Source organism: Phaethon aethereus (assembly GCF_964289735.1).
Source record: "Phaethon aethereus genome assembly, chromosome: 5".
Lineage (NCBI taxonomy): Eukaryota > Metazoa > Chordata > Aves > Phaethontiformes > Phaethontidae > Phaethon > Phaethon aethereus.
In genome coordinates, this window is record NC_138579.1 from 44,878,246 (window position 1) to 44,897,753 (window position 19,508).

At 47.3% G+C, this 19,508-nt stretch overlaps 1 protein-coding gene across 1 annotated transcript; it reads right to left on the reverse strand.

Annotated features, from left to right (window-relative positions):
* Positions 1-9,068: 9,068 nt before the first annotated feature.
* Positions 9,069-16,726, reverse strand: PACSIN3 (protein kinase C and casein kinase substrate in neurons 3; the record flags this gene model as incomplete). Its single annotated transcript, XM_082001022.1, has 10 exons — positions 9,069-9,184; positions 10,784-10,944; positions 11,451-11,516; positions 12,210-12,346; positions 12,821-12,941; positions 13,740-13,915; positions 14,470-14,625; positions 15,036-15,271; positions 16,078-16,234; positions 16,673-16,726. 10 exons carry the CDS (start codon positions 16,724-16,726, stop codon positions 9,069-9,071), a joined length of 1,380 nt encoding a protein of 459 aa, XP_081857148.1.
* Positions 16,727-19,508: the final 2,782 nt, after the last annotated feature.

The following is a 19,508-nucleotide window of genomic DNA, read 5'->3' on the forward strand; positions in this document are numbered from 1 at the left end:
ACCTGCAGAAAAAACCCTGTGTGTTTAGCAGGGCTATGAAGTCTTGCATTCTGGGAATCAGCAAAGCTCTAACTACGCAATCAGAGTGAGACCTGATGTAGGAGGCACATGCCTTACAGTAAGATGAGAGGCTTCTGGCTGACACATCTGATTTGAGCTTCTCCGAGATGAGTTTCTGAATTGGGTAGTGAAGCCTGATCCAGCCTGCCAGGGCTCATTCTTGGCAGCAGTCTTGTCTTAAGTAGCCCCTGGTGTCTGTTGCTCTTACGCTGCTACCTTAATTGTGCCTGTATGCCCCTTTCTGGCATTACACAAACAGTATGGGGGAATCAATCCAGGTAAAAGTAACCAATAACTTTTTCCTCACAGCTATTTTTAAAGCAGTTGAGTTCCCTGATCCCATTCACGGTGCAGCTGTCCTGGCAGTCATACCAGGAGAGCCAATATCAGGGTGCAGCAGGGCTGGCTGCACCCTAAGAGAAGAAGAGCTGTGAGGGGGGTGTTCCCAAGGCCGGTAGGCCTGGGCCCTCATTACCCACAGTCCATCCCCAGAGTACCTGAGCAAAGAAAGCCAGGCAGAACACAGGGTAGTGGTCTGGTTTGACCAAGAATTGAGATAGCCAGGCAAGTTCATGGTGATGAGGTAGTCTGCAATCAAGCTGGGAACTCAATCCACAGGTTAGTAATTGCCCAGGCATGTGTGTGGTGACAAGGCTAGGCAAGTCTGAAGTCAGGCTGGTAAGCCAACCTACAGGTGAGGAAGGCACAGCCAGAGACTACTACTCCTCCAACTTAGCTCAGATAGGGACTTGTAGCTCTGGGCTGAGCTTAAATGAAAACACCCCACCTCCAGACCCATGGGTAGGGTGTGTGGGTAGAGGCCCCAGGTGAGGCTGTTCAGGACAATTAAGGCCTGTTAATATACTCAGGACCCTCACAGCTGAAGCTAGACAGAAGGACAGGGGGAGGGGGGTAGGGTATGGGTAAGCTGTATCGGTAAGCTGTATCTTGTTGTGTAGAGGAACAAGTTCAGGTGATGAGTGTGCACTGGGAATGGTGGTGGTCACATGGGTTTGAGCAGTCTCAATCTGTGGTCTTTGCTCCTGCCTTGTCACCATCTGTTGTGTGGTACAGTTCTCTTCTGCTGGCTTTGTTCTCAATAGGTCTGTGTTTGGTTGTGTGATAGAGATGTCATGCAGGTGTTAGCCCAGACGGGGCTTGTGAGAGAGAAACAGCATGTGCCCAGGAGGAGCCAAGGCAGCCTCAGAGGCCAACAGGTCAGTGTCATGCTTTGTCTCTGCCTGTCTGTGCCAGGAGATATGGGGAGATACAGCGCAGGCTCCCCTCCTCCATGGAGGGTATGCAGTTTTAGTTGTGTGCTGTGTCTTAGGAAGGCTTGCTACAGCAGGGTTGCTCAAGCTTGTCTACCTCAGCTGGGTCCCTTGCAGGTCTTCCAGCCCATGCTGGTTGCTCCAAGTCCTGGCAAGGCTGCTGATCCTGTCTATCAGTTTTACATAAAAGCAGCAGGAAAAGCATGCTGCTGGTTTGAGAAATAGTCAGCTTCTTTTTGTTGCCTTTGTCAGTACAGGAAAGACCTCCTGCTGCTGACTGTTCCCTGCGAGCGCGTGCTGTCACTGCACAGTTCTTGCTATTTCCTGCATCTGTTTCGTTTACGTCTCATGTGCTTTGGTGCTGAATTTCTGAGTTCCAATCTGGCAGCCTGCTCTTTGGCCCTCAGCTTCCCTGTCCATCTACATCACATCTGACATCTGCCTCTTTCCTCCTGACTGCTCTGACACCAGACCCTGAGCCTGATGTAGCCTTCTAATCATAGATTGCCTTGCTGTTACCCACCTCTGTCAGTAAAAGATAGTCCCCAGCATCACCCAAGAGAGCAAAAGAAAGTAAAGGATGGTGACCAGGGTTGTTCCTGGAGTCTGCCATACCACTGGGGACACTTTCAGAACTAAAGTCTTGTTGTCTGAGGGCATGAGGTTACTGTGAAAGAGAGCTGGAGAGGCTTGAGAGTGAAGTGCTGTGATGAGGATAAAACCTGGCCTGCACTTGTGGGTCTGAGCCAAAGGGAAGAGAAAGTGCTTCTCTGGGAGTCTGTCCAGAAGCAAGGTGACAGAGGCGAGCAGGGGCTCTTTTCCTACTACTCAGCAAAGAACATGCGCGAAAGGACAAAGGACTGTACAGGAGGGGGACGAGGTAGCTGAATTCTGCTCTCCTACTCGGACCTGTTGGACTGATGCTTTTGCTGAATGAGAAGATTAGGGAAGGGAGGCACCAAATTCAGTAAACTACTCCAAAAATAACTGGGAGATAGTTTCCCATGGATCACAGTGTGTGTGGTGGGGTACCAGGAATCTACAATGATGCCCTTGGGAGAACAGCAATTCCTAACACAAGGGGTTTTGGTGTTTTGGGTTTTTTTTCTTCCTACCAAGCAGTTTACAGACACTTAACTAATCCACACGTTTTCCCCTGGGCATAGTCATTAACAGTGGGAGAGAGCTCTGCTCAGTATTTCAGGGCAGCCTGGCTATTTCCAGTAGTGGAAAGAGCAAGCATAGCCACAGATGGAGGAGAGGTGGAAAGGAGAATCAGATAGAAAGCGTTCTCCCTTTCACTAGAGCAAGGGATAGGTTCTCAGCAGGTATGCCCCTTCCCAGAGTGTGTAAGAAGATGCTCTCAATTGCCTGTGGTTTCAGGGATCGTATAGAAAACTTTTATTTTGGCTGGGTTAGGTTTCTGTCAGATCAGCAAGCTGCCCTGCATTCCCGTAAGTCTATGTATTCACTAGGGTTGATGCAAGGGAAGCAGCTGGCTGAGGGTCATGGGTGACCAGCCTGCCAATGTGCTGGATTGAGTGTAATTAGTAGCTGCTTCCCTAGGAAAAAGTATAGCACTGAGGCAGGCAGTCGCATCACACGCTGACTCCATGCAATGCTTCCGGCAAGATCTAAGATAAGGAACTAATACACTATGTGTAGAGTGAATATTTTGTTCAGGTTTACAGCTTACACAATTTTACTGCAGTCCTACAAATGTTGTGGTTTGGAGAAAAGCCAGCAAAGGTAGAAGGAACAGACAAATTAAGGAACACAACGGATGGGTAACTCGAGATACTGAGGAGCACACTTATGGCTGGCTTGATCCAATTTGGGGTTGTGTTGCAGCCGAATGGCTGGTCCTGCTGCACATGCTGCCCCTTGCACCCACTCTGGCAAGTGTCTGGTGTGTGATGGAAGGGGCATGCTGCTCCCCGTAACCTAGTTGTTAAGCAAGTGTGTGCATATATGTCTTCAGGCTTTTCTTTTGAAACTCCATTTCCAGTATTATAATCAAATGTTTATTTTCAAATGTCTGGTGACATCACCTCTGACTGGCCTGGCAGGTGCTTGGGACTTGGGAGCCTTTGGGGATACCCCAAATTAGGGGTAAGCTGGCAGATGTGCATTGGGGTTTCCTGCATCTGAGGACAAGTTTTAGACCTTTCTGTAATGGTCTGGAGACATTACAGGTGTCCTGCCAGGAGCAGGCTGTTTGGCAGCTGGCAATCACTCAAGTAATTGTGTAGCTTCAAGTCATGCTCATCACACCATATGGAACCAAGGTGGAGAGACTGGGCAGTGAGCAGGCCCTGAGCTACCTCACCCTCCTTTGAGGGCAGTACACGGCACATGCACTAACTTGCTTGAAGTCAGAGCTGGCAAGATTGTTTTCCTATCAGACACCGCTTCCAAGTTTTCCAGCAGACATGTAACCTCTTTTCCCTGCAGATGACTCTCCAGAATTTTCTAAACTGAACCTCTCTAGTATAGGGACCAGTTGCCTGCAGCCCCTACAACAAGCATAGGGAGCATGCCTAAAGCAGAAGACAGTGACCCTGGAAAGCAGAGCTAAGGAAAAGACAAGGCAAGATGAGAAAGCTATTGGTTTACCATGAAGCTGTTTTGAAAACATGCAATTATCAGAGTGCAAGCACCACTGTCAAATAGGGACTTGGGTGGAGAGGGAGTAGGTAGAAGAGCTTCAGTTCCACAGGTGGCCACAGCGTGTAGAGGGGATGAGACAAAGATTGTGGGTGTAGCATTCCTTACAAACTGTGTGGCACCTGTGGGGAAGCCCTGTGGAGAATTTGAGAGAAAGGGCTAGTGCGGTCACAGCTGGGGGCAGTGACTGTTTTGGTGTGAGCCTCCTGCTGGAAGCAGGAACAATAGACTCAGGAAGGAAAGAGGTAGTAAAATCAAAGGGGCAAAATACAGGGCCTGGAAGAAGACCTCCAGCTGGTATGATAGAAAGGAAACACAGGGAGGAAGGGACCACAGGGATCTGTAAATAGCTGGACCCAGTAAAAACACCAAGACTGAAGAGAGATTATGGGCCCCCACACTAAGGGGGAAGAAGTGCTGACCACCACTACCCTGCCTGCGGAGAAAGGAAGTCTCAAGCTGCAGCTGTAATTGCCTTAAGCGGAGAGACTGACAAACCAGGAACCTCTGCCAGGCAGGGTTACCGGATGGCAAAAAACAGGAGGATGCAGCCAGTAAAATGAATGTGCTGAAAGCAGCTGAGGTGATTTGGCACAAAATTTGGTTTGGAAAAGTTCACTGGAGCCATGCTGCTGAGTCAAGATGTTCCAACAGGAAACCTGCCAATTTCTTCCACTTGCAGGGCCTACTCCAATTGCCCACTTCCCCCCCGCCCCTCCTTTCAGCAAGGATTTGTTGCATCTTCTCCAGAAACATCTGCTCATATTCATCCTCTTTTATCTTCTAAGAACCTAGGTAGGCTTGGTAAATAGTCTCACTCCCTTGCAGCCCCTGGAGTTTTCCAGCTCCTTGGGCAGTGGCGTTATACTTTTTGCAAATGTTTTTCTGTTTCTCTTTTTGTTTTGTGGGCAAGGTCCCTCTGAAGACACTTTGCCTCATATCTCGCAGCCTTACTGTTCTTGCTTGTTTTGCACCACCTTTCTCGCCATCCTGTCGTGGGCATTTTTCAAGCACATTTCCATGGTTCGAGATGAGGTTGTGGCACTGGCGTCTCATATTCTGCCCCATGACCAGTCTGCAGCCAGTCTCTGTGCACTTACCCTAGAAGCGATCACTTACCAGTCTGAATGTTCAAGCCCATTTTAATTCCAGTACCAGCTTTCTTCACAAGCAGAGGGGAATTTTGCAGCCTGTTGTGCATAATTCTAGCAATTCTAGAAATGCAACTGAGGCAGCCCCAGTTCACGCACAGCCTGCGCTTCAGTCAGTGAAACAGCAGACCTGAGCTCTGCGAGGCTGCGGCCTTGGGCTGCAGCTGCAAACAGCACCCGAGCAAAGGGAGCGCAGGACAGTTTGTAACTGCTCCAAGGGGGCTCTGTGCAGGATTGCCACATACTTGCACCTGCCTCTGTGCTTTGTGCCAAGCTAACCAGCCGCAATAAGGACACAAGGGATGGGGAAGTGGGATGGAAAGTAAACTGAAGCACCAGTGGCCCCAAGCTCCATGCAGGGCTGTGGGAGTGCCACCAAGTTATATGCTAACCGCAACTCTCAGCTGCCATTGCAGAGCACAGCTGTCCTGTGGGCTCTGTGATCCAGATTTTGCCTACAGGGCAGAACATCATTAGTGGGTTGAGCAAGCTCAGCTGCTGCTTTGGGGAAATGGGTATGATCTGTCACAGAGAATCTTTAACTTCCTCTTCCTAGAAAATCCACGATCAACAGGAAATCCAAACTTTGCATGATACTTTAGAAATTCTTTTCCAGGAAGGTGTCAGAACCAAATTAATTATCTGCCAACCACAGATGTACGAACTTTCCACAAGGAGTGGCTTTATTAAAAAAATTTAATAGGACTAGATAATGTTTTCACTGTGGTACCCATCAGGCACAGAGATGCATCTGTATGTTTTTACAGAAGCCATTAAGGAAGACTAGGCTTTGCTGGCCTTCTGGAATTCAGGCACAGCAGTTAGTTCATGTGTACATCTCTCTGTTCACACAAAACTTTTGGCATGGCATGGATGACAAGTTTCAACTAGAGCCTTTGTGGTTAACAAAACCTCATTTCCTTCTGTGGAAAACTAAGTCTCCAGGCAGAGCTATTAGTTTAATATAAGATCATTAGATGTGTTTAGTTTTGGTTTTTTTTTTTCCTTGCCTCCAGCTGGTTCTTTACTACACAGGCTCTTTAACTAACCCATTTGGTTTTGGGTAGCCAAGACTAAGTGCCATGCCAAAATTTATGAGGTACAGTCCAGCCATGCAGTTCTTCATTCTCAGTGTGTCATCTCTGTCCATTACTTCAGCTCTTGGCAGAAATTTCTGATGCGCAAACATTCCTTTGGGGGGCTTGTTCACATAAGCTGTAGTATGTCACTGTTTCTGGAAACCTTCAAGCAGCCCATGATGATCAGGTGGTCCTGTTTTCCTAAGACAAACAAGTCTGTTCAGACTTTGTCCTGTGGAATTTCAGGTTGTTTGTACTGTAATCAGAGGTCCTGTATACTGGACATTTCTGTCCTCATAGCAGGTTCTGGCCACACCTAACTCTATCCCTAATTATAGCCTGCCTAGAACTCAGAAGAGGAATTGAAGTCAAGCCTCCACATTATTCTTTGTAACACCCTTCTAGAATTTTCTGACCTTGCATGAAGTTGTTATGACTAATTACTAAAAATTAGTGTTCAAATATATCCAGGCTAATAAGGTAAATTTCAATATTCATTACAGCACAGCCCAGGTAATTTTATCCCTGACTGTTTTCATCTCTGTTATCTCACAAGCATGGCAGGCATCCTCTCTTCACATTCATGAGTGTTAGGACAAAGTAGCAACAAATCATTCCGTTGTGGGTCAGCAAGTAGAACACTTACAATTACTGTACAACACTGAGAATACTTTACCTGGGAGATAGTACTGAAAGCAGAGACTAGATGTTTAAACAAATCCAGGTGCTTATACACTGACACCTCTAATTACATGGCATAAGCTTAGAGGTTTCTTCAAATACTGGACACAGAATAATGGGTAAATTCATAGCTAAATCCATGTACTTTTAATGTCTGTTGCTTAGATCTTTAATTGCCTGTTGGAAATACTTTCTCCTTTCTTGAGAAATGACATTACTGATTCCAAACACAATGCTTTAGCCATGTTCTTTTGGTTTGCAACCCTCTCACCCCATTCAGGAAGTACAGTGCTAGGGCTACTTTGAGCAAGACCTTTCAACAGCTGATGCATTTCTGTGGTCTCACAAAAGCACTAAATAGCATTAGTCTCAGATCTCTTTGTCTGTGGCAGACTACATTTCAAGGCATCCAGTGTACTGTAAAAGGTTAATTTCTGCTCTATCTGGCAGGCAGGCAACAAGATGTTTGGGATACTTTAATCTCACGTAAGTTAACAGTGTTGGAATCTGTCCATCCCCACCGCTTTTTCAGTCTACACTTTTCAAATATCCATTTTGGTTCACTAGCTGCTGTTAACATTCTGTGGTCATTTAATCCCAAATTCTCACCTATGACTTCAGACTTCCTCATCTGCATCACCCCTTTTTCAAATGGCTCTGAAGCAGTTCACCATCATGTGGTCAGTAGAGGCTTGACTGAGTTTTGTCAGTCAGACTTAGCCTCAAGTTCCTCACATGTGCTAACCCAGAATAAGAATTTTGCTACAGAAGGCTACTACAAACTCACAGTGCATTTCAAAGTGAATTTCAAGCAGATGTAGTCAGTAAACTGTTTTTAAACTATTGTTTGGTTTTCTTTGTTTTTCCAAAAACAGTAGCTTTTCCTTCTTTTATTCCCTCAAGTTCTTGAGCTTATGCTATACAGAACATGTCCATAAGTCATCATGTTTGAATATGCAGAGCACAAGGATCTGGACCCTACTTTGTCTCAGCAGCCTCAGAGGCTTTCAAGGGCAGAAAGACAGGCCAGATAGAGGTCTCATAGGTCACCCCTGCTGAATGGCACTTAACAACTGGGTATAAGTACACCTGCAGCAATTCAGGACCAAAAGAAGAGTTATCCCTCTACAGCTAATATTGTGCCAGCCAGCAGGTAGCTTCTACACCCTGCTACCCTTCATCACAGTGCAGGGGTCTTTGGCAAAGCAGGGAATGCACTTCTGGCATGCATAAGTCAAGAATATGGAGAAGGAAAAAGAGGGTCTCTGCTGTGCACTGAGTGTTCATGAAGAGAGGTATAGCCAAAATGATCTAGAAGCATTAGAACCCCAACAGCTACTAGTGCATTTAGGGGTCCTAAGCAGAACAGCACTGGCATGTGGCTGCCTCTTTATTAATACCAGCCTTCAGTGTGTGTCAAGGCCCATTCTAGCTCTGGGAACATTGAATCAACTCTGACCCACTACCAGACAGTTCTGTTCACAACTTGTTAGCCTGAACAGCCATATCATGCAAGATAGAGGCTTCTTTCTCCTGTCCCCAAGCTATACTATCATTAAATTCCTGGTGTTATCCCAATAAATCTGAGGGCAGTGGGAGGGGACATCCAGGTTGTTGCAGCTGTATCGCTTATACCACCTTCCTTACCAGGGAAGCCAACAAACCTGCAGGTGAAGGATACTGAAGACTTCTGAAAGATATGGGAGAATAAATAGTTTTCTGTCAGTCAGCTTGATTAAGCCAAAAAAGGGGAAGCAATACTCAAAGTTCCCTATTGCCCTGCACATCCAAAGTTCCTTGAACAGGAAGCTTGGGGGCAGGGCAGACCCCACCACCCTATGGACACATCTGCATTCAAGCCAAGGAAGTCTCCTTTTTCTGCTTCACTAAGTACAAGTCAAGAGGATCCATTCTCTTCTGCATTCCTACGCTCCTATAGTGCTCACATTCAGAGAAGTCTTTACTCATCCTTGTTTATTTATTAGAAAATCCCTACAGGTCTAGGTGTTTAAAATGAAGCATTAGTTACATGGAATACATGCCCTCAAAGTCCATACGTTGCTGGATATACTGCAAAGGTGGATCAGGGCCAGCAGTGACCCAGTGACCTCTGCAGGGGATGCTGGTATGGCTATGAGACATTAGCAGGGCAGCAGGAATCACGATCCAACGTTCTCAACATAGTTAGCAGGATAGAGTCCAACTTGGCCAGTGAGAAGTCGGCCCTTGCACCAGCCCTGCTCATCTTCCTCACTAATCTTCATCAGTTCTTCACCTAAAAGCAAAAACAGTCATTAGGAAGCAGCCTTGGGAAAGGCAGCATGGCATTTCTCCCCCCCCACCCCTCAGAAGAGCAAGACCTATTGGTCTTAATCACCACACTTTCCCCCCACCCTTATCACACTCTATATCATACTGCACTTTAATCAAAGCCACAGTTACTGACCTCTTCAGTATCTATACTCAGTACCATCCCCTAGGCCAAGGAACTTAAACAAACCTTCACTTTTGCTCTTCAACATCAGAAATATTTTTGTGCCCTGTATTTCTGCCTGCTTTCCTCCCCCCAGAGGAACATCCTTACAAGCCAGAGAGATCAGAAGGATTTAAGAGATTTCTTTAGGCTCCTCTATAGCAGGTGGTAAGGAAATGCAAGAGGCTGCTAAGCTCTGACTGTTAGGACCCAAAATGACTACTGCATGATGGAGTGTCTGGTTTGGCCAGCAAGGCATGGAATCAACTCATTTCTCAGACTATGACCAGGAAAGGCTTTTAACCTTCCCACATCTACTTTGGGAAAGGGCAGAAAGGTCGTCTTCTCCACCAGTAGAAGGTCATACTTCTACCAGAGAGGGAGGACTGACTGCATCAGTAAGTACATCCCACACTGGCAGAGGCTCAGAAAGAAAGTCATCTGCTGTTAAGCTTAAGCCCTCCTGGTGCATGCTTCTCAGCAGATTCAAAAAGGGGATGACTAAAGCTAACCAGTCATGCCTCATTACATGTGCTGGGTGGAAAGAGAGAGCAAAGAGTCAAGTTCTAGAGCACCCATATTGTAAGCTATTTTAAAGCAACAAGTTAATGTTAGGAAGTTTACTAGTATGATAACACTGCAGCATAGATATTGGCCTCAGGCACAAGCCCCTGCTACTGAAGGACTTCAGTGCCTTTTAAAAAGGGGTATATTTTGGAGAGGTATAGCACAGAGATACTAGATTGGAGACACTCTCAAGATCCAAATGTCCTATTGGAGTTGGAGAAGATGGCACATGCAAACTAAATTTAACTGAAGGAAGAAAAGGGGAAGGGTCTGTTTGCTCCAGCATTCTCTCTCACTCAATCCTCTGCTGGAAGCCAAGATCTCCACGCTCAAGATACCCATTTTGAGCAACAGTTTGCATAGCTGTTTTTTGCCAGCTGAACTCTGCCTTCAGTAGTGCATGTCAGTCAGCCGACCTTTCTCCCAAATTATCTATCTTTTGGTTACTTCAAAGGACAATCCAGACAACCTATATAATTTTTGTATCAAAGGCACAAGGGAGAAGCATTTAATAAAGTCTGAAGATACAGTACAGAATGAATGCCTTAAGAGGAGGCAGGAAGGATCTGTTTTACCACTTGGGGTCTGTTCTGCCTACGCTGTGACCAAGGCCTAGGCAGTCTCTTTTTATGTGGCCTCACTGTCTTAGTCTAGAACAGGTTGGACTGTCCAGTGTATCATCCACCTCAGAGGAGCTGGCAATAGGTCAGGCCAGGGGAAGAAGAGTAAGTATCAGTTTTCAGGGGGACATCCAGTTCTTAAAGAGTGTTTCAATCATTCAGTCAGCCCCAGTGGGGACAGCAAAAGGTTAGTAAGAGATTAGTGCTTCTGTACCTGCTTTAAAGCTCAGTTCATCAGCCTCCTGTCCTGTGTAATCATACAGCGCTCGTACCCGTACACCTGGTACCTTTATGTCCTCCTCGTGCCCGTTGGCATCCAGGCACTTCTTGGGAGTGTCCTCATCTGACCACTCTGAAATGTCTTCCTTCCCTCCGCTTTGTATGTGGAAGGAGAGAGGGGACAAGATGGTTGTTAGGAGACTCATCTCTCACTCACCTCCTCCTGAATCATGCACCACCCTGACTGCCCCCAAGACTGCTATGCTATAGAACGAGGTGCAAGAGGCCCAACAGCCAAGTGAGGGTGAACAGGGAGGAGAGGTACCAGGAAAGGCTACATTTGGCTGAAAGCATCCCAGCATTAGAGCCCTGGGGGCCAGAAGGGTAACTAATTCTCAAAGTATTTTCACACATGCACACTCATCATGACCTCATCCTACTCTAGCAGACCCTCTCACACAAGGAAGGCTGGAGATCCCAGCTATGTCCAGAGTTATTCCATTCAAGAATAAGACTGACAGAAAAAGCCATGTCTCCCATCCCGAAGAGACATGTCTGGAATGCTGTTTTCCCAAGTCACGAACAAGAGCAGAGGGGAAGAGCAGCAGAGGACAGGCACCTGGAACCCAAAAACCCCTGAAGAGGCTACATTCCATACTAACTTCACATAGGTGGGTGCCCTCAGTCTGTCATAGAAGAGGCTGTTCTGCTCCTCTCGATAGGAAAACCTGTAGATTGGCAAACAGGGACCCTGAATCCAATAGACTGTGAAATACAGTAGTGGCCTTGAGACATCTCTATATCCCCATTCTTTTCTGCCCAGTTTACTTAGGCCAGAGTTCAGCTTTTAAACCAGGATGGCTATTAGAACTGTAGGACATGAGTGTCTTCAGCCTCTTCCTATTCTTGAGGTTGCTTCCTGGCAAGGGAAGCAGCTATACTGAATTGTCAGGTGTAGTACTCAGTACTCAGCACCATGCCAGAAAAAAACAAAAAACCCAACAAACCAGCACCACCCCCCCCAACAGCAAAAAAAAGCCTGATGCCTGCATTTAGGAAACAGTACAGCTAACTGCCAAAGCTGCCAGTTCCCAACTCTCCTCACCCTGTCTGGAAGGAAGAACTGGGGAAATGCATGCCAGAATCTCACACAGCATTAGTCTCATGAGGCCAGATCTCATCACTAGAAGAATCTTTACAAGGAAGGCGCCTTGTGAGGCAGTATGTACTAGATCAAAAAAGCGTGCTACCCAAAACCCCCTTTTCTACCCTGTCATTTCCAGACTGGCATGAATGAGCAAGGCCATGGGCAAGAAACAGGAAGTTAAGGAAGAGATCAATCCTATCAATCCAACTCATTCATGACGCTAGGTGGGACTGTACTTTTCCTAACCTGATGTATCCCAGACTTCAGCCCTTACCTTCGCTTTGTCTGCAGAGGAGTCTGAGAGACAACACCATCCCGTGTAGGCAAAATGCTGGTCAGCGTGACATCATCAGCCATCTTGCCACTCTTCTCCTTCTTGGTGATTGGCCGTTGTGTTTCGAGGGACCATTCCTGTTCAGGGAAAAGCAATACACCATCAAGGCACTCAGATAAGATGCACAGGGCTTTTGTTTCTGGCCAATACAGGAGGACAGAACACCAAGTCACACTTCAGTTGTGGGTGGGCTTGTCAGCCAAATGGCCTTGCTGGTGTAGCAGGCTCACTCCTGTTGAATCCCAAGGTGCAACAAGTGGGGCTGTGGGAAGATTATAACAGGACCTTGTCCCAAGGCCCTGAGCACCAACTTCTGTTCTTTGACCTTGCAGCTGGATGGCTGGAGTATTTGCAGTTTGGTAGGGTTGCACGTGTCCCTTTGGGCACCAAAAGAGCTTACAACACAACAAACACTTTTAGAAGAGCCTAACATCCTGAGCCTGCTGAGCAAAGACATGGTCTTTCCAACATGAAACTAGCAATCCACCAATTTCAGTAAAGCAGCTAGATGTTTGGAAATAGTAGTAACACACTTTAAAATGCTACATCACCTCAAACTGAGGCCAATTCATTGCCATGCCTGGTCCGTGAGTGTTGCGCCACCACTTCAGGTCCTCCTGGTTGTCTGCAGCCATAATGATTTGGTAGAGATCTCGATACAATGCATGAAAGCTATGGCCAGGAACAGACAGAACCATCAGTAACCAAGTCCCTCAGCAGTTCCCCAAAAACCAAGTAGGAAGGAAAAGTGTAACTTCATGCACAATTACATAGCATCCAAAGTCCCACAGGATTAAGGATGCTAGAGCAGCACCTGTTCAGCCCTAGGAAAACAGAGCCACCCTTACAGAAGGGTCAGCCTGGCAAATGGGACAGGCTTTTTTGGTGTGGCCATCGCTAGTGTCTGCCAGCTCTCTGCACAGCTCATCAAATAAGCACTGAAAGAGCCTGGCACATTCTTGCCCACAGACAGGGAGGTGGCTCAGATTTGTTGCCTCCACCTTTTAAGGAGCAGAGAAGATTTTTGGCTGCACCCATTTCCCTGGTGTAACCCCTACTTAAGGGCAACTTGTGGTCTTATGGTTATCATTATCTCACAAAAGGTCTCTCTACTCGGGGCAGAATGGGTATAATAGCCAGAAGGCAACAGAGCCGCATTCCTCAGACTGGGATTACATGTAGCAACATGGAGGCATTTCACGGAATAGAAACACACCCACAGGACAGTACTGGAAGAGGAAAGGTTCAGAGGCAGAAAGAATCCTCTCTGGGGAGCCTGGCACTATTCAAGATGACATGAGCACTGATCAGTCTAAAGGGACTAAATGCCAGTTCTCAGACACCCTTGGAAGGGGAAGGAGCAAGATCAGCCTGATGTAAGCAGGTAGCTCCCTTTCAGACATCAGAATTGGCACCAGAGCCCAGAGCACCCCAGGCTGGCAGACATCCCTCCTGCGTCAGGGCTGGTACCTTTCAGTGGTGGAGAGGTTGAGATGCTGGTGCAGATTCAGGAACATCTCCTTAAAGAAGCACAATCGCTTGCGCTCTGCTTCCTGACAGCCCTCAAACACTTGCTCCATGTCCTCCATGTAGCGGGGATTGTAGCGGTTTAGCTCTTCCAGCATTTTCTCATATTGATCCTTGCACTGTATCAACCCAAGAGGACAGCAATAGTGAGATGTGTTGCCTTGATGTCAAACCAGTGACACTCCCTCTGCTCTGGCTTGGGACTGACAAGTTTTTTCCCCCTGCACTCCTGAACAAATACAGCATAGAAGAAATCCCACAGCTGGTATCCCAGTCCACTGTTCTCCTTATAGTCTTGCAAGTTCCTTGTTCTTCCTTGCCACCCTCTTCCACAGAGAACCTTCTGCACTTTCACTCTTGTGGGCAGGCAAACCAGTCACTTTGGGTAGCCAAGTCTTCAGCTCTGCAGCTCCAACCCTCTGTACCAAATCCGCCTCCCCCCCCCCCTTTTTTTTTTTTTACTTACTTATAAATTAGATCTTACCCAACACCAAAGATAGATACCTTAATCTTAGTTGCTGAAGTCTCAGTCTAACTTGCTAAAACCTCAGACAATGGGATCTCACACTTCCTCACAGGCTTCAGCAGGAGCCATTTCACGGAGTGACATTCACAACCAGTGCTTTTTCCTTGAGAGGAATATCCTTGTGACCCACATCCTTCTCACACTCACCTTCTCAGCCTCCTGAGTGCACTTATCTACACGCTCCTGCAACTTGCGCAGCTGTTCCTGAGAGACAGATGAGTCTGCCTTGGCATGGTTCTCCCTTGTATGGGCTGTTTTCTCCTCCTTCCGGGCTGCATGATAGTTTTTCTTCGAAGTCTCCACCTGTAGGAGAAGGATGCAGAGAAAGCCATCATCCTGACCACATTGATCCTCCATTACTCAGAGAGGGCATATTAACATTTGTTACAGTCAGCAGCAATTGTTTTGGCACAACCTAATAGGAATGCAAATTTGGCATTTAGTAAACCATGCTCCAAAGGGAAGAGGTACCTCCAAATGATCTCTTTCAATGCTCACCTTCTGTGCAGGAATACAGAGCCTGTTACCAAAGTCTTCCCACATGGGAAGGAAGCTACAAAACCACCAAAACCTAGAGGCCATCAAGACATCCCTCCCTCTCTGGCATTCTCTGCTACTCTGGCTAAACCCAGTTCATTTAGCCCAGTGTCTCATAATCAGGCAGCCAGCTCAACTGCCCTTATCCCTCCTTCCCCATTTCACACTTTGCTCACGTCTTTCATCTTCTTCACCCAGGGTTTCTGGGCCTTGCGGAACCCATCTTCTGCCTCCTTTGTCTCCTTGAAGCCTCCAATCATCTGCTTGTGGTAGGCCTCCTTCTGCCAGGCCTTGATCTTATCTGAGTCTTCACCAGCCAGGTGGTTCCGGACAGCTAAGTGAATTTCACTCAGTTTGTCTGCAGCTGTCAGGAAGGCATGCCAGGCCTTCTCCAGAGTACCATATTGCGGACCTGCAGGAACAAGCACCAGAGTGGGTCTTACACCTCCTGCCCACAGAAAGGAACGCAGATTCTTTTCCTCCTACACACATCTATCGGTATGGAGTCAATTCCTTAACTCTCTCCTATCACACAAGTCAGCATTGACTGGTCTCCACACAGACCCAACAGGCAGCATCTAGACTGGCTGTTAGAGCTGGCTGAAACAGGCATTCCTTTTGGGCAGCCTTAGCTGTCCCAGATGGTGCCTGCTAGGAGAAGGTTTCTGTAGAAAACTCTGTTGACAGATCTGGCCTGAGCTTCAGGACAGACAACACCACTAGTTCATGACTGAAGCTAAGTTTCTGCTTCACAGACCAGTAGGTCCTTCAGGGCATCTGTCCCAGTGTTTCCCATTACTTTGTGAGACGCTATCAGTTTGAGCCCACTGCCAGTAAATCACAGCATTAGTAGTTATTCTCTGACTGGAGGAGAAAGAGGGACAGCCAAACCATCCTTAAAAGGGGAGATCTGCAGCTTGATTTAAGACTTGGACTGCCCAAGGACTTGCCAAACTAAACAAATACTTGTTTTTTTAATCAAACACCTGACAATGCACAGAACAGCTCTCCAAGTGAGTGAGAGAACTGGCTACAAAAAAACCCCACACATACAAAAAAAACCCCACAACACAAAAGACATCCAAGAAAGTCACACCCTTTCTAGAGAAGGGAAGCCTATCCCCCAAAGAAACAGCATCACCTCAATAAGAGAGAGAGCACTCAAGGAAGAAAGTGCCATGATCACATCCTGTTCCCAGTCCAACCTGCCAACTTTACCTTTCTCCACATTGGTCCTCCACTTACGGGACCATTCTGTTAGCTGCTGGGCATAGTTCTTCTCTATCTTGGCTCGCTCCTGGAAGCAGGAGATTAAGTCATTGCAGAGCCGGTACCCATCATCCACACGCTTCACTGTCCGCCTGTAGTTTCCAGCCTAAAATTTCACACAACATCATCATTTATACTGTACTGACTTTCATGTTCTTTCAGAGCAGACAGCAGCAGGTCAATTACTGCATGGGGAGGGAGCACAGGTCCTTCTGAAGGCAGCAGCTGGGCTTAGACCCTCCTCTGACACTCTCTCAGGCAGGCACAGAAGTTGAGGAAAGAAGCTGAGATGCTTTGCTTGCCTCTCACAGCTCAGATCAGTGTCAGCTGAACAAGGAACTCTCACTCCACAGCATCTGTGGAGGGAAGGGTCACCTCCTCCCTGTAGTAACACACAGTTGTGTTACTGAACCTCCCCACAGTTCCTCCCTTCCACTCCCCAAGAGCAACATGTCACCCAGGAACCTGAAAGTCAATCCCCTAATTCCACAACTGGGAGGTAAGACATTCCTACCTCCCTCAAACTCCGATTATCCTTCCTTACCTCCCAGAAACTGCCCCCAGGAGCCTCCCCGCCAGCATCATCTTCTGATGACATCACCCCTGTTTTCTTGCAGCAGAGAATTTTTGCAGATTTCAGTTAAGCTGGGAAGAGAAAAAAGGGATTTCTAACATAGCACTGGCTGAGCCTTTGCAGAGAGCACGTTCTCCATGACTCCTGGAGCTAGAGGAGCCCAACTTATTGCCCTGCAGGCGAGTACTGCCATCAGTGCCCCTCCAGTAGCAGATGGCTAGATCCCACAGACATGCCCAGGACTGAACCTGCCCACTCTCTCCCTGCAGATGGCCTCCTTGGCAGGCCTGTAGCACCTTGGGAAAGGATGTTGTAGAAGACAATCTTGCCAAACCTCAGCTGTACAGATATTGGAGATGCTAGTGAATCCAACACCCTTCAGCAGCACCAGCCATCTCTGCAGAGATTGCCTTCTTAACCAAGGCTCTCAAGACTGTAGCAAAAGCTATAGAAACTGAGGTAGCTAAAGCTACTTGAAATCTGCCTTGAAAGACTTTAAACAAGTTTTCTGTCAATGGAGATGACTCCAGCTTCCCAGTATGACTCAGGATTATGGGATTACAACAACTGACTGGAGAAAACAAGGCTGAGCAGTCAGCAGGCAGGCATGTCTTGAATAGGGAGGAACCCTACAAGCTGCCCACCAGCTGAGCCGGGCTTGAGCAGAACTACAGAAACACGCTGTGGCATACCCAGCCACATGGCACTGCAGCACACATGCCGGTTACCCAGCAGCACTGCTTCCCTAGAAACATTGCTGTAGAGCTGGTGTTTTCATTATGCTCAACTATCACTGCATCACAACTCAAAATCTAGGCTAGAAGGTAAAAGGTTTGTCTCATCCTCTGTTGTCTCAGGACTTTTGCCCATTCCCCTGTGCTAGTCTGTGCTGCCAGCTTGTTCCTGACATGGTGTGACACTAGGAGTTCCTTGGGGAGAAGTTCAGGGTTGCTCTTGTTCAGGAATGAGAGGGAGTAATAGAAAAAGGCCCAAGCCCAGTCACTCGCACGCAAACCTACTCCATTCTAGGCAACCCTGGGTTAATGCAGCATAGACGTCCTTTGCTGCCACTTCTCCTCTTGCACATTCCTCGTTATAAAAAGCCTCCCTCACACCCCAGAGAGGTATCTGCTCATTCTGCCAGCCCACAGAGCACACGACCTGATCTCTGCTAAGAGTTCACATATCCCACCTCCTCCAAACCCTTCTCGGTGGCATGAGCCACACTGTGAAGCACCCCAACACAGACTGCAGGCATTTCCTACGTTTCTTCTGGAAACAGTTTCGCTCTGTTTGCCCAAGTCTCATCCCATGGAGAGTGTCAGGAATACATTAATGCTATTCCTCTGGGTTTCTCCAGAAGAGTGAAAGTACTGAATTCCAGTCACAGAAGCAAGTTGTTAAATGGGACATGACACTCAGGTGCACAAACCTTGAAACCTGAAGAACACTTCCACCCATGCCACCAGCTGTTCCTGTCCTCCCTCCCCACCATTTGTCAGCAGGCTACAAAGCTATCTTGTGCCTCCAGGGCAAGGAATTCTACTCTTGTCTCCAGTAACTACATACCTGAAAGCTGAAAGTGAGATGCCGCAGGGGAGCAGTGGCCAGCTGGCAAGTATGTCCTGAGCTCTTCAAACTCCGTGAAAAAGACTGAAGGAGACAGAGATGGGCACAGTTAGACACTGACGCTGCTTTGTGGGGATGCTGCCTGTTCTGATGCATCGCAATCCCAGGGGTGTGCCCCTTCTGCCAGCTACTAGGAGGGGCACCCTCTAATACAGCAGCTGCAGCCACTGTGCCTCCCCAAGATGCCACGTTCCAGCACGTAGGAGAGATCCCAAATCCCTGTGTCACAAGATCTAGCCCCAGAGAGGGTGAAAATAGAAACATTGGGGCAGCATGACAGCACTGCGTGGGAAAGGTAGCATCACAACAGCTGAGCAAAGAGAACAGCTCAGGCCAGAGGCGCCTAAAATAAGCATGTTCCTCAGGCACCGTACATGGGGCCTGGTCCCCCCTCACTGTACAGTGTCCAGTTTAGCAAACCCCACTGCCTCCGTGCACTGCTGCCCACACTTTTATGCATAGCTGGCTTTGGGAGAAAAAGGGAAAGATACACACATACACTTTGTCCAGTCTTTTTTTACTAAAGATGAAGAGGATTTATATACAAAACAAAGGACTTGATAACTCTACATTTAAAAAATAAAAAACTCACAAGAACGCATATTCTGGTCTGGAGGCCTCAAGTCCTTTTAGTAGCAGAGCACCTAGCACTGCCCTGGTAGGATGTGGCGCTCTACCAGCAGAGCTTTTTGTCCCTTGGTTCTGTAAGCTGTCCCCATCACATTCTCAGAAATACTTTATTTTGCTATTATGGTATAGGTAACTCATCAACTTTCCACAGAGGAAAGGGAAGTAAAAGGCCTGCAGAGGCTAAGGGAAGCGAGGGCAGAAAGAGGCATTTTTGTTTACCTCACATTCACTTCCCTGAAGATTTACTTCAATGTCAAAAGTCTGTTTAAAAGACAAACAAGCAAAAAACCCTTCTGCTCAGTCACTAATATCCACTCAGCTGAGGCTGGAAGATTAGGGCAACTGAGAGTTAATACAGCCAGAGCAGAAACTACAAAACCTGGAGGAAGTGGGATTTTTAGTGAGATAAAGACAATTTTGTAGAAGGAGTAAAAGCAGGTAGGAAAAGAGAAGGCAGGAAAGGAAAGCGGACTGGGTTATTGCAAACAGACCAGGGACCTTTGGTGAAAAAGGGGTGGGGGGAAAGAGTTGGGACAACTCTTGGTTA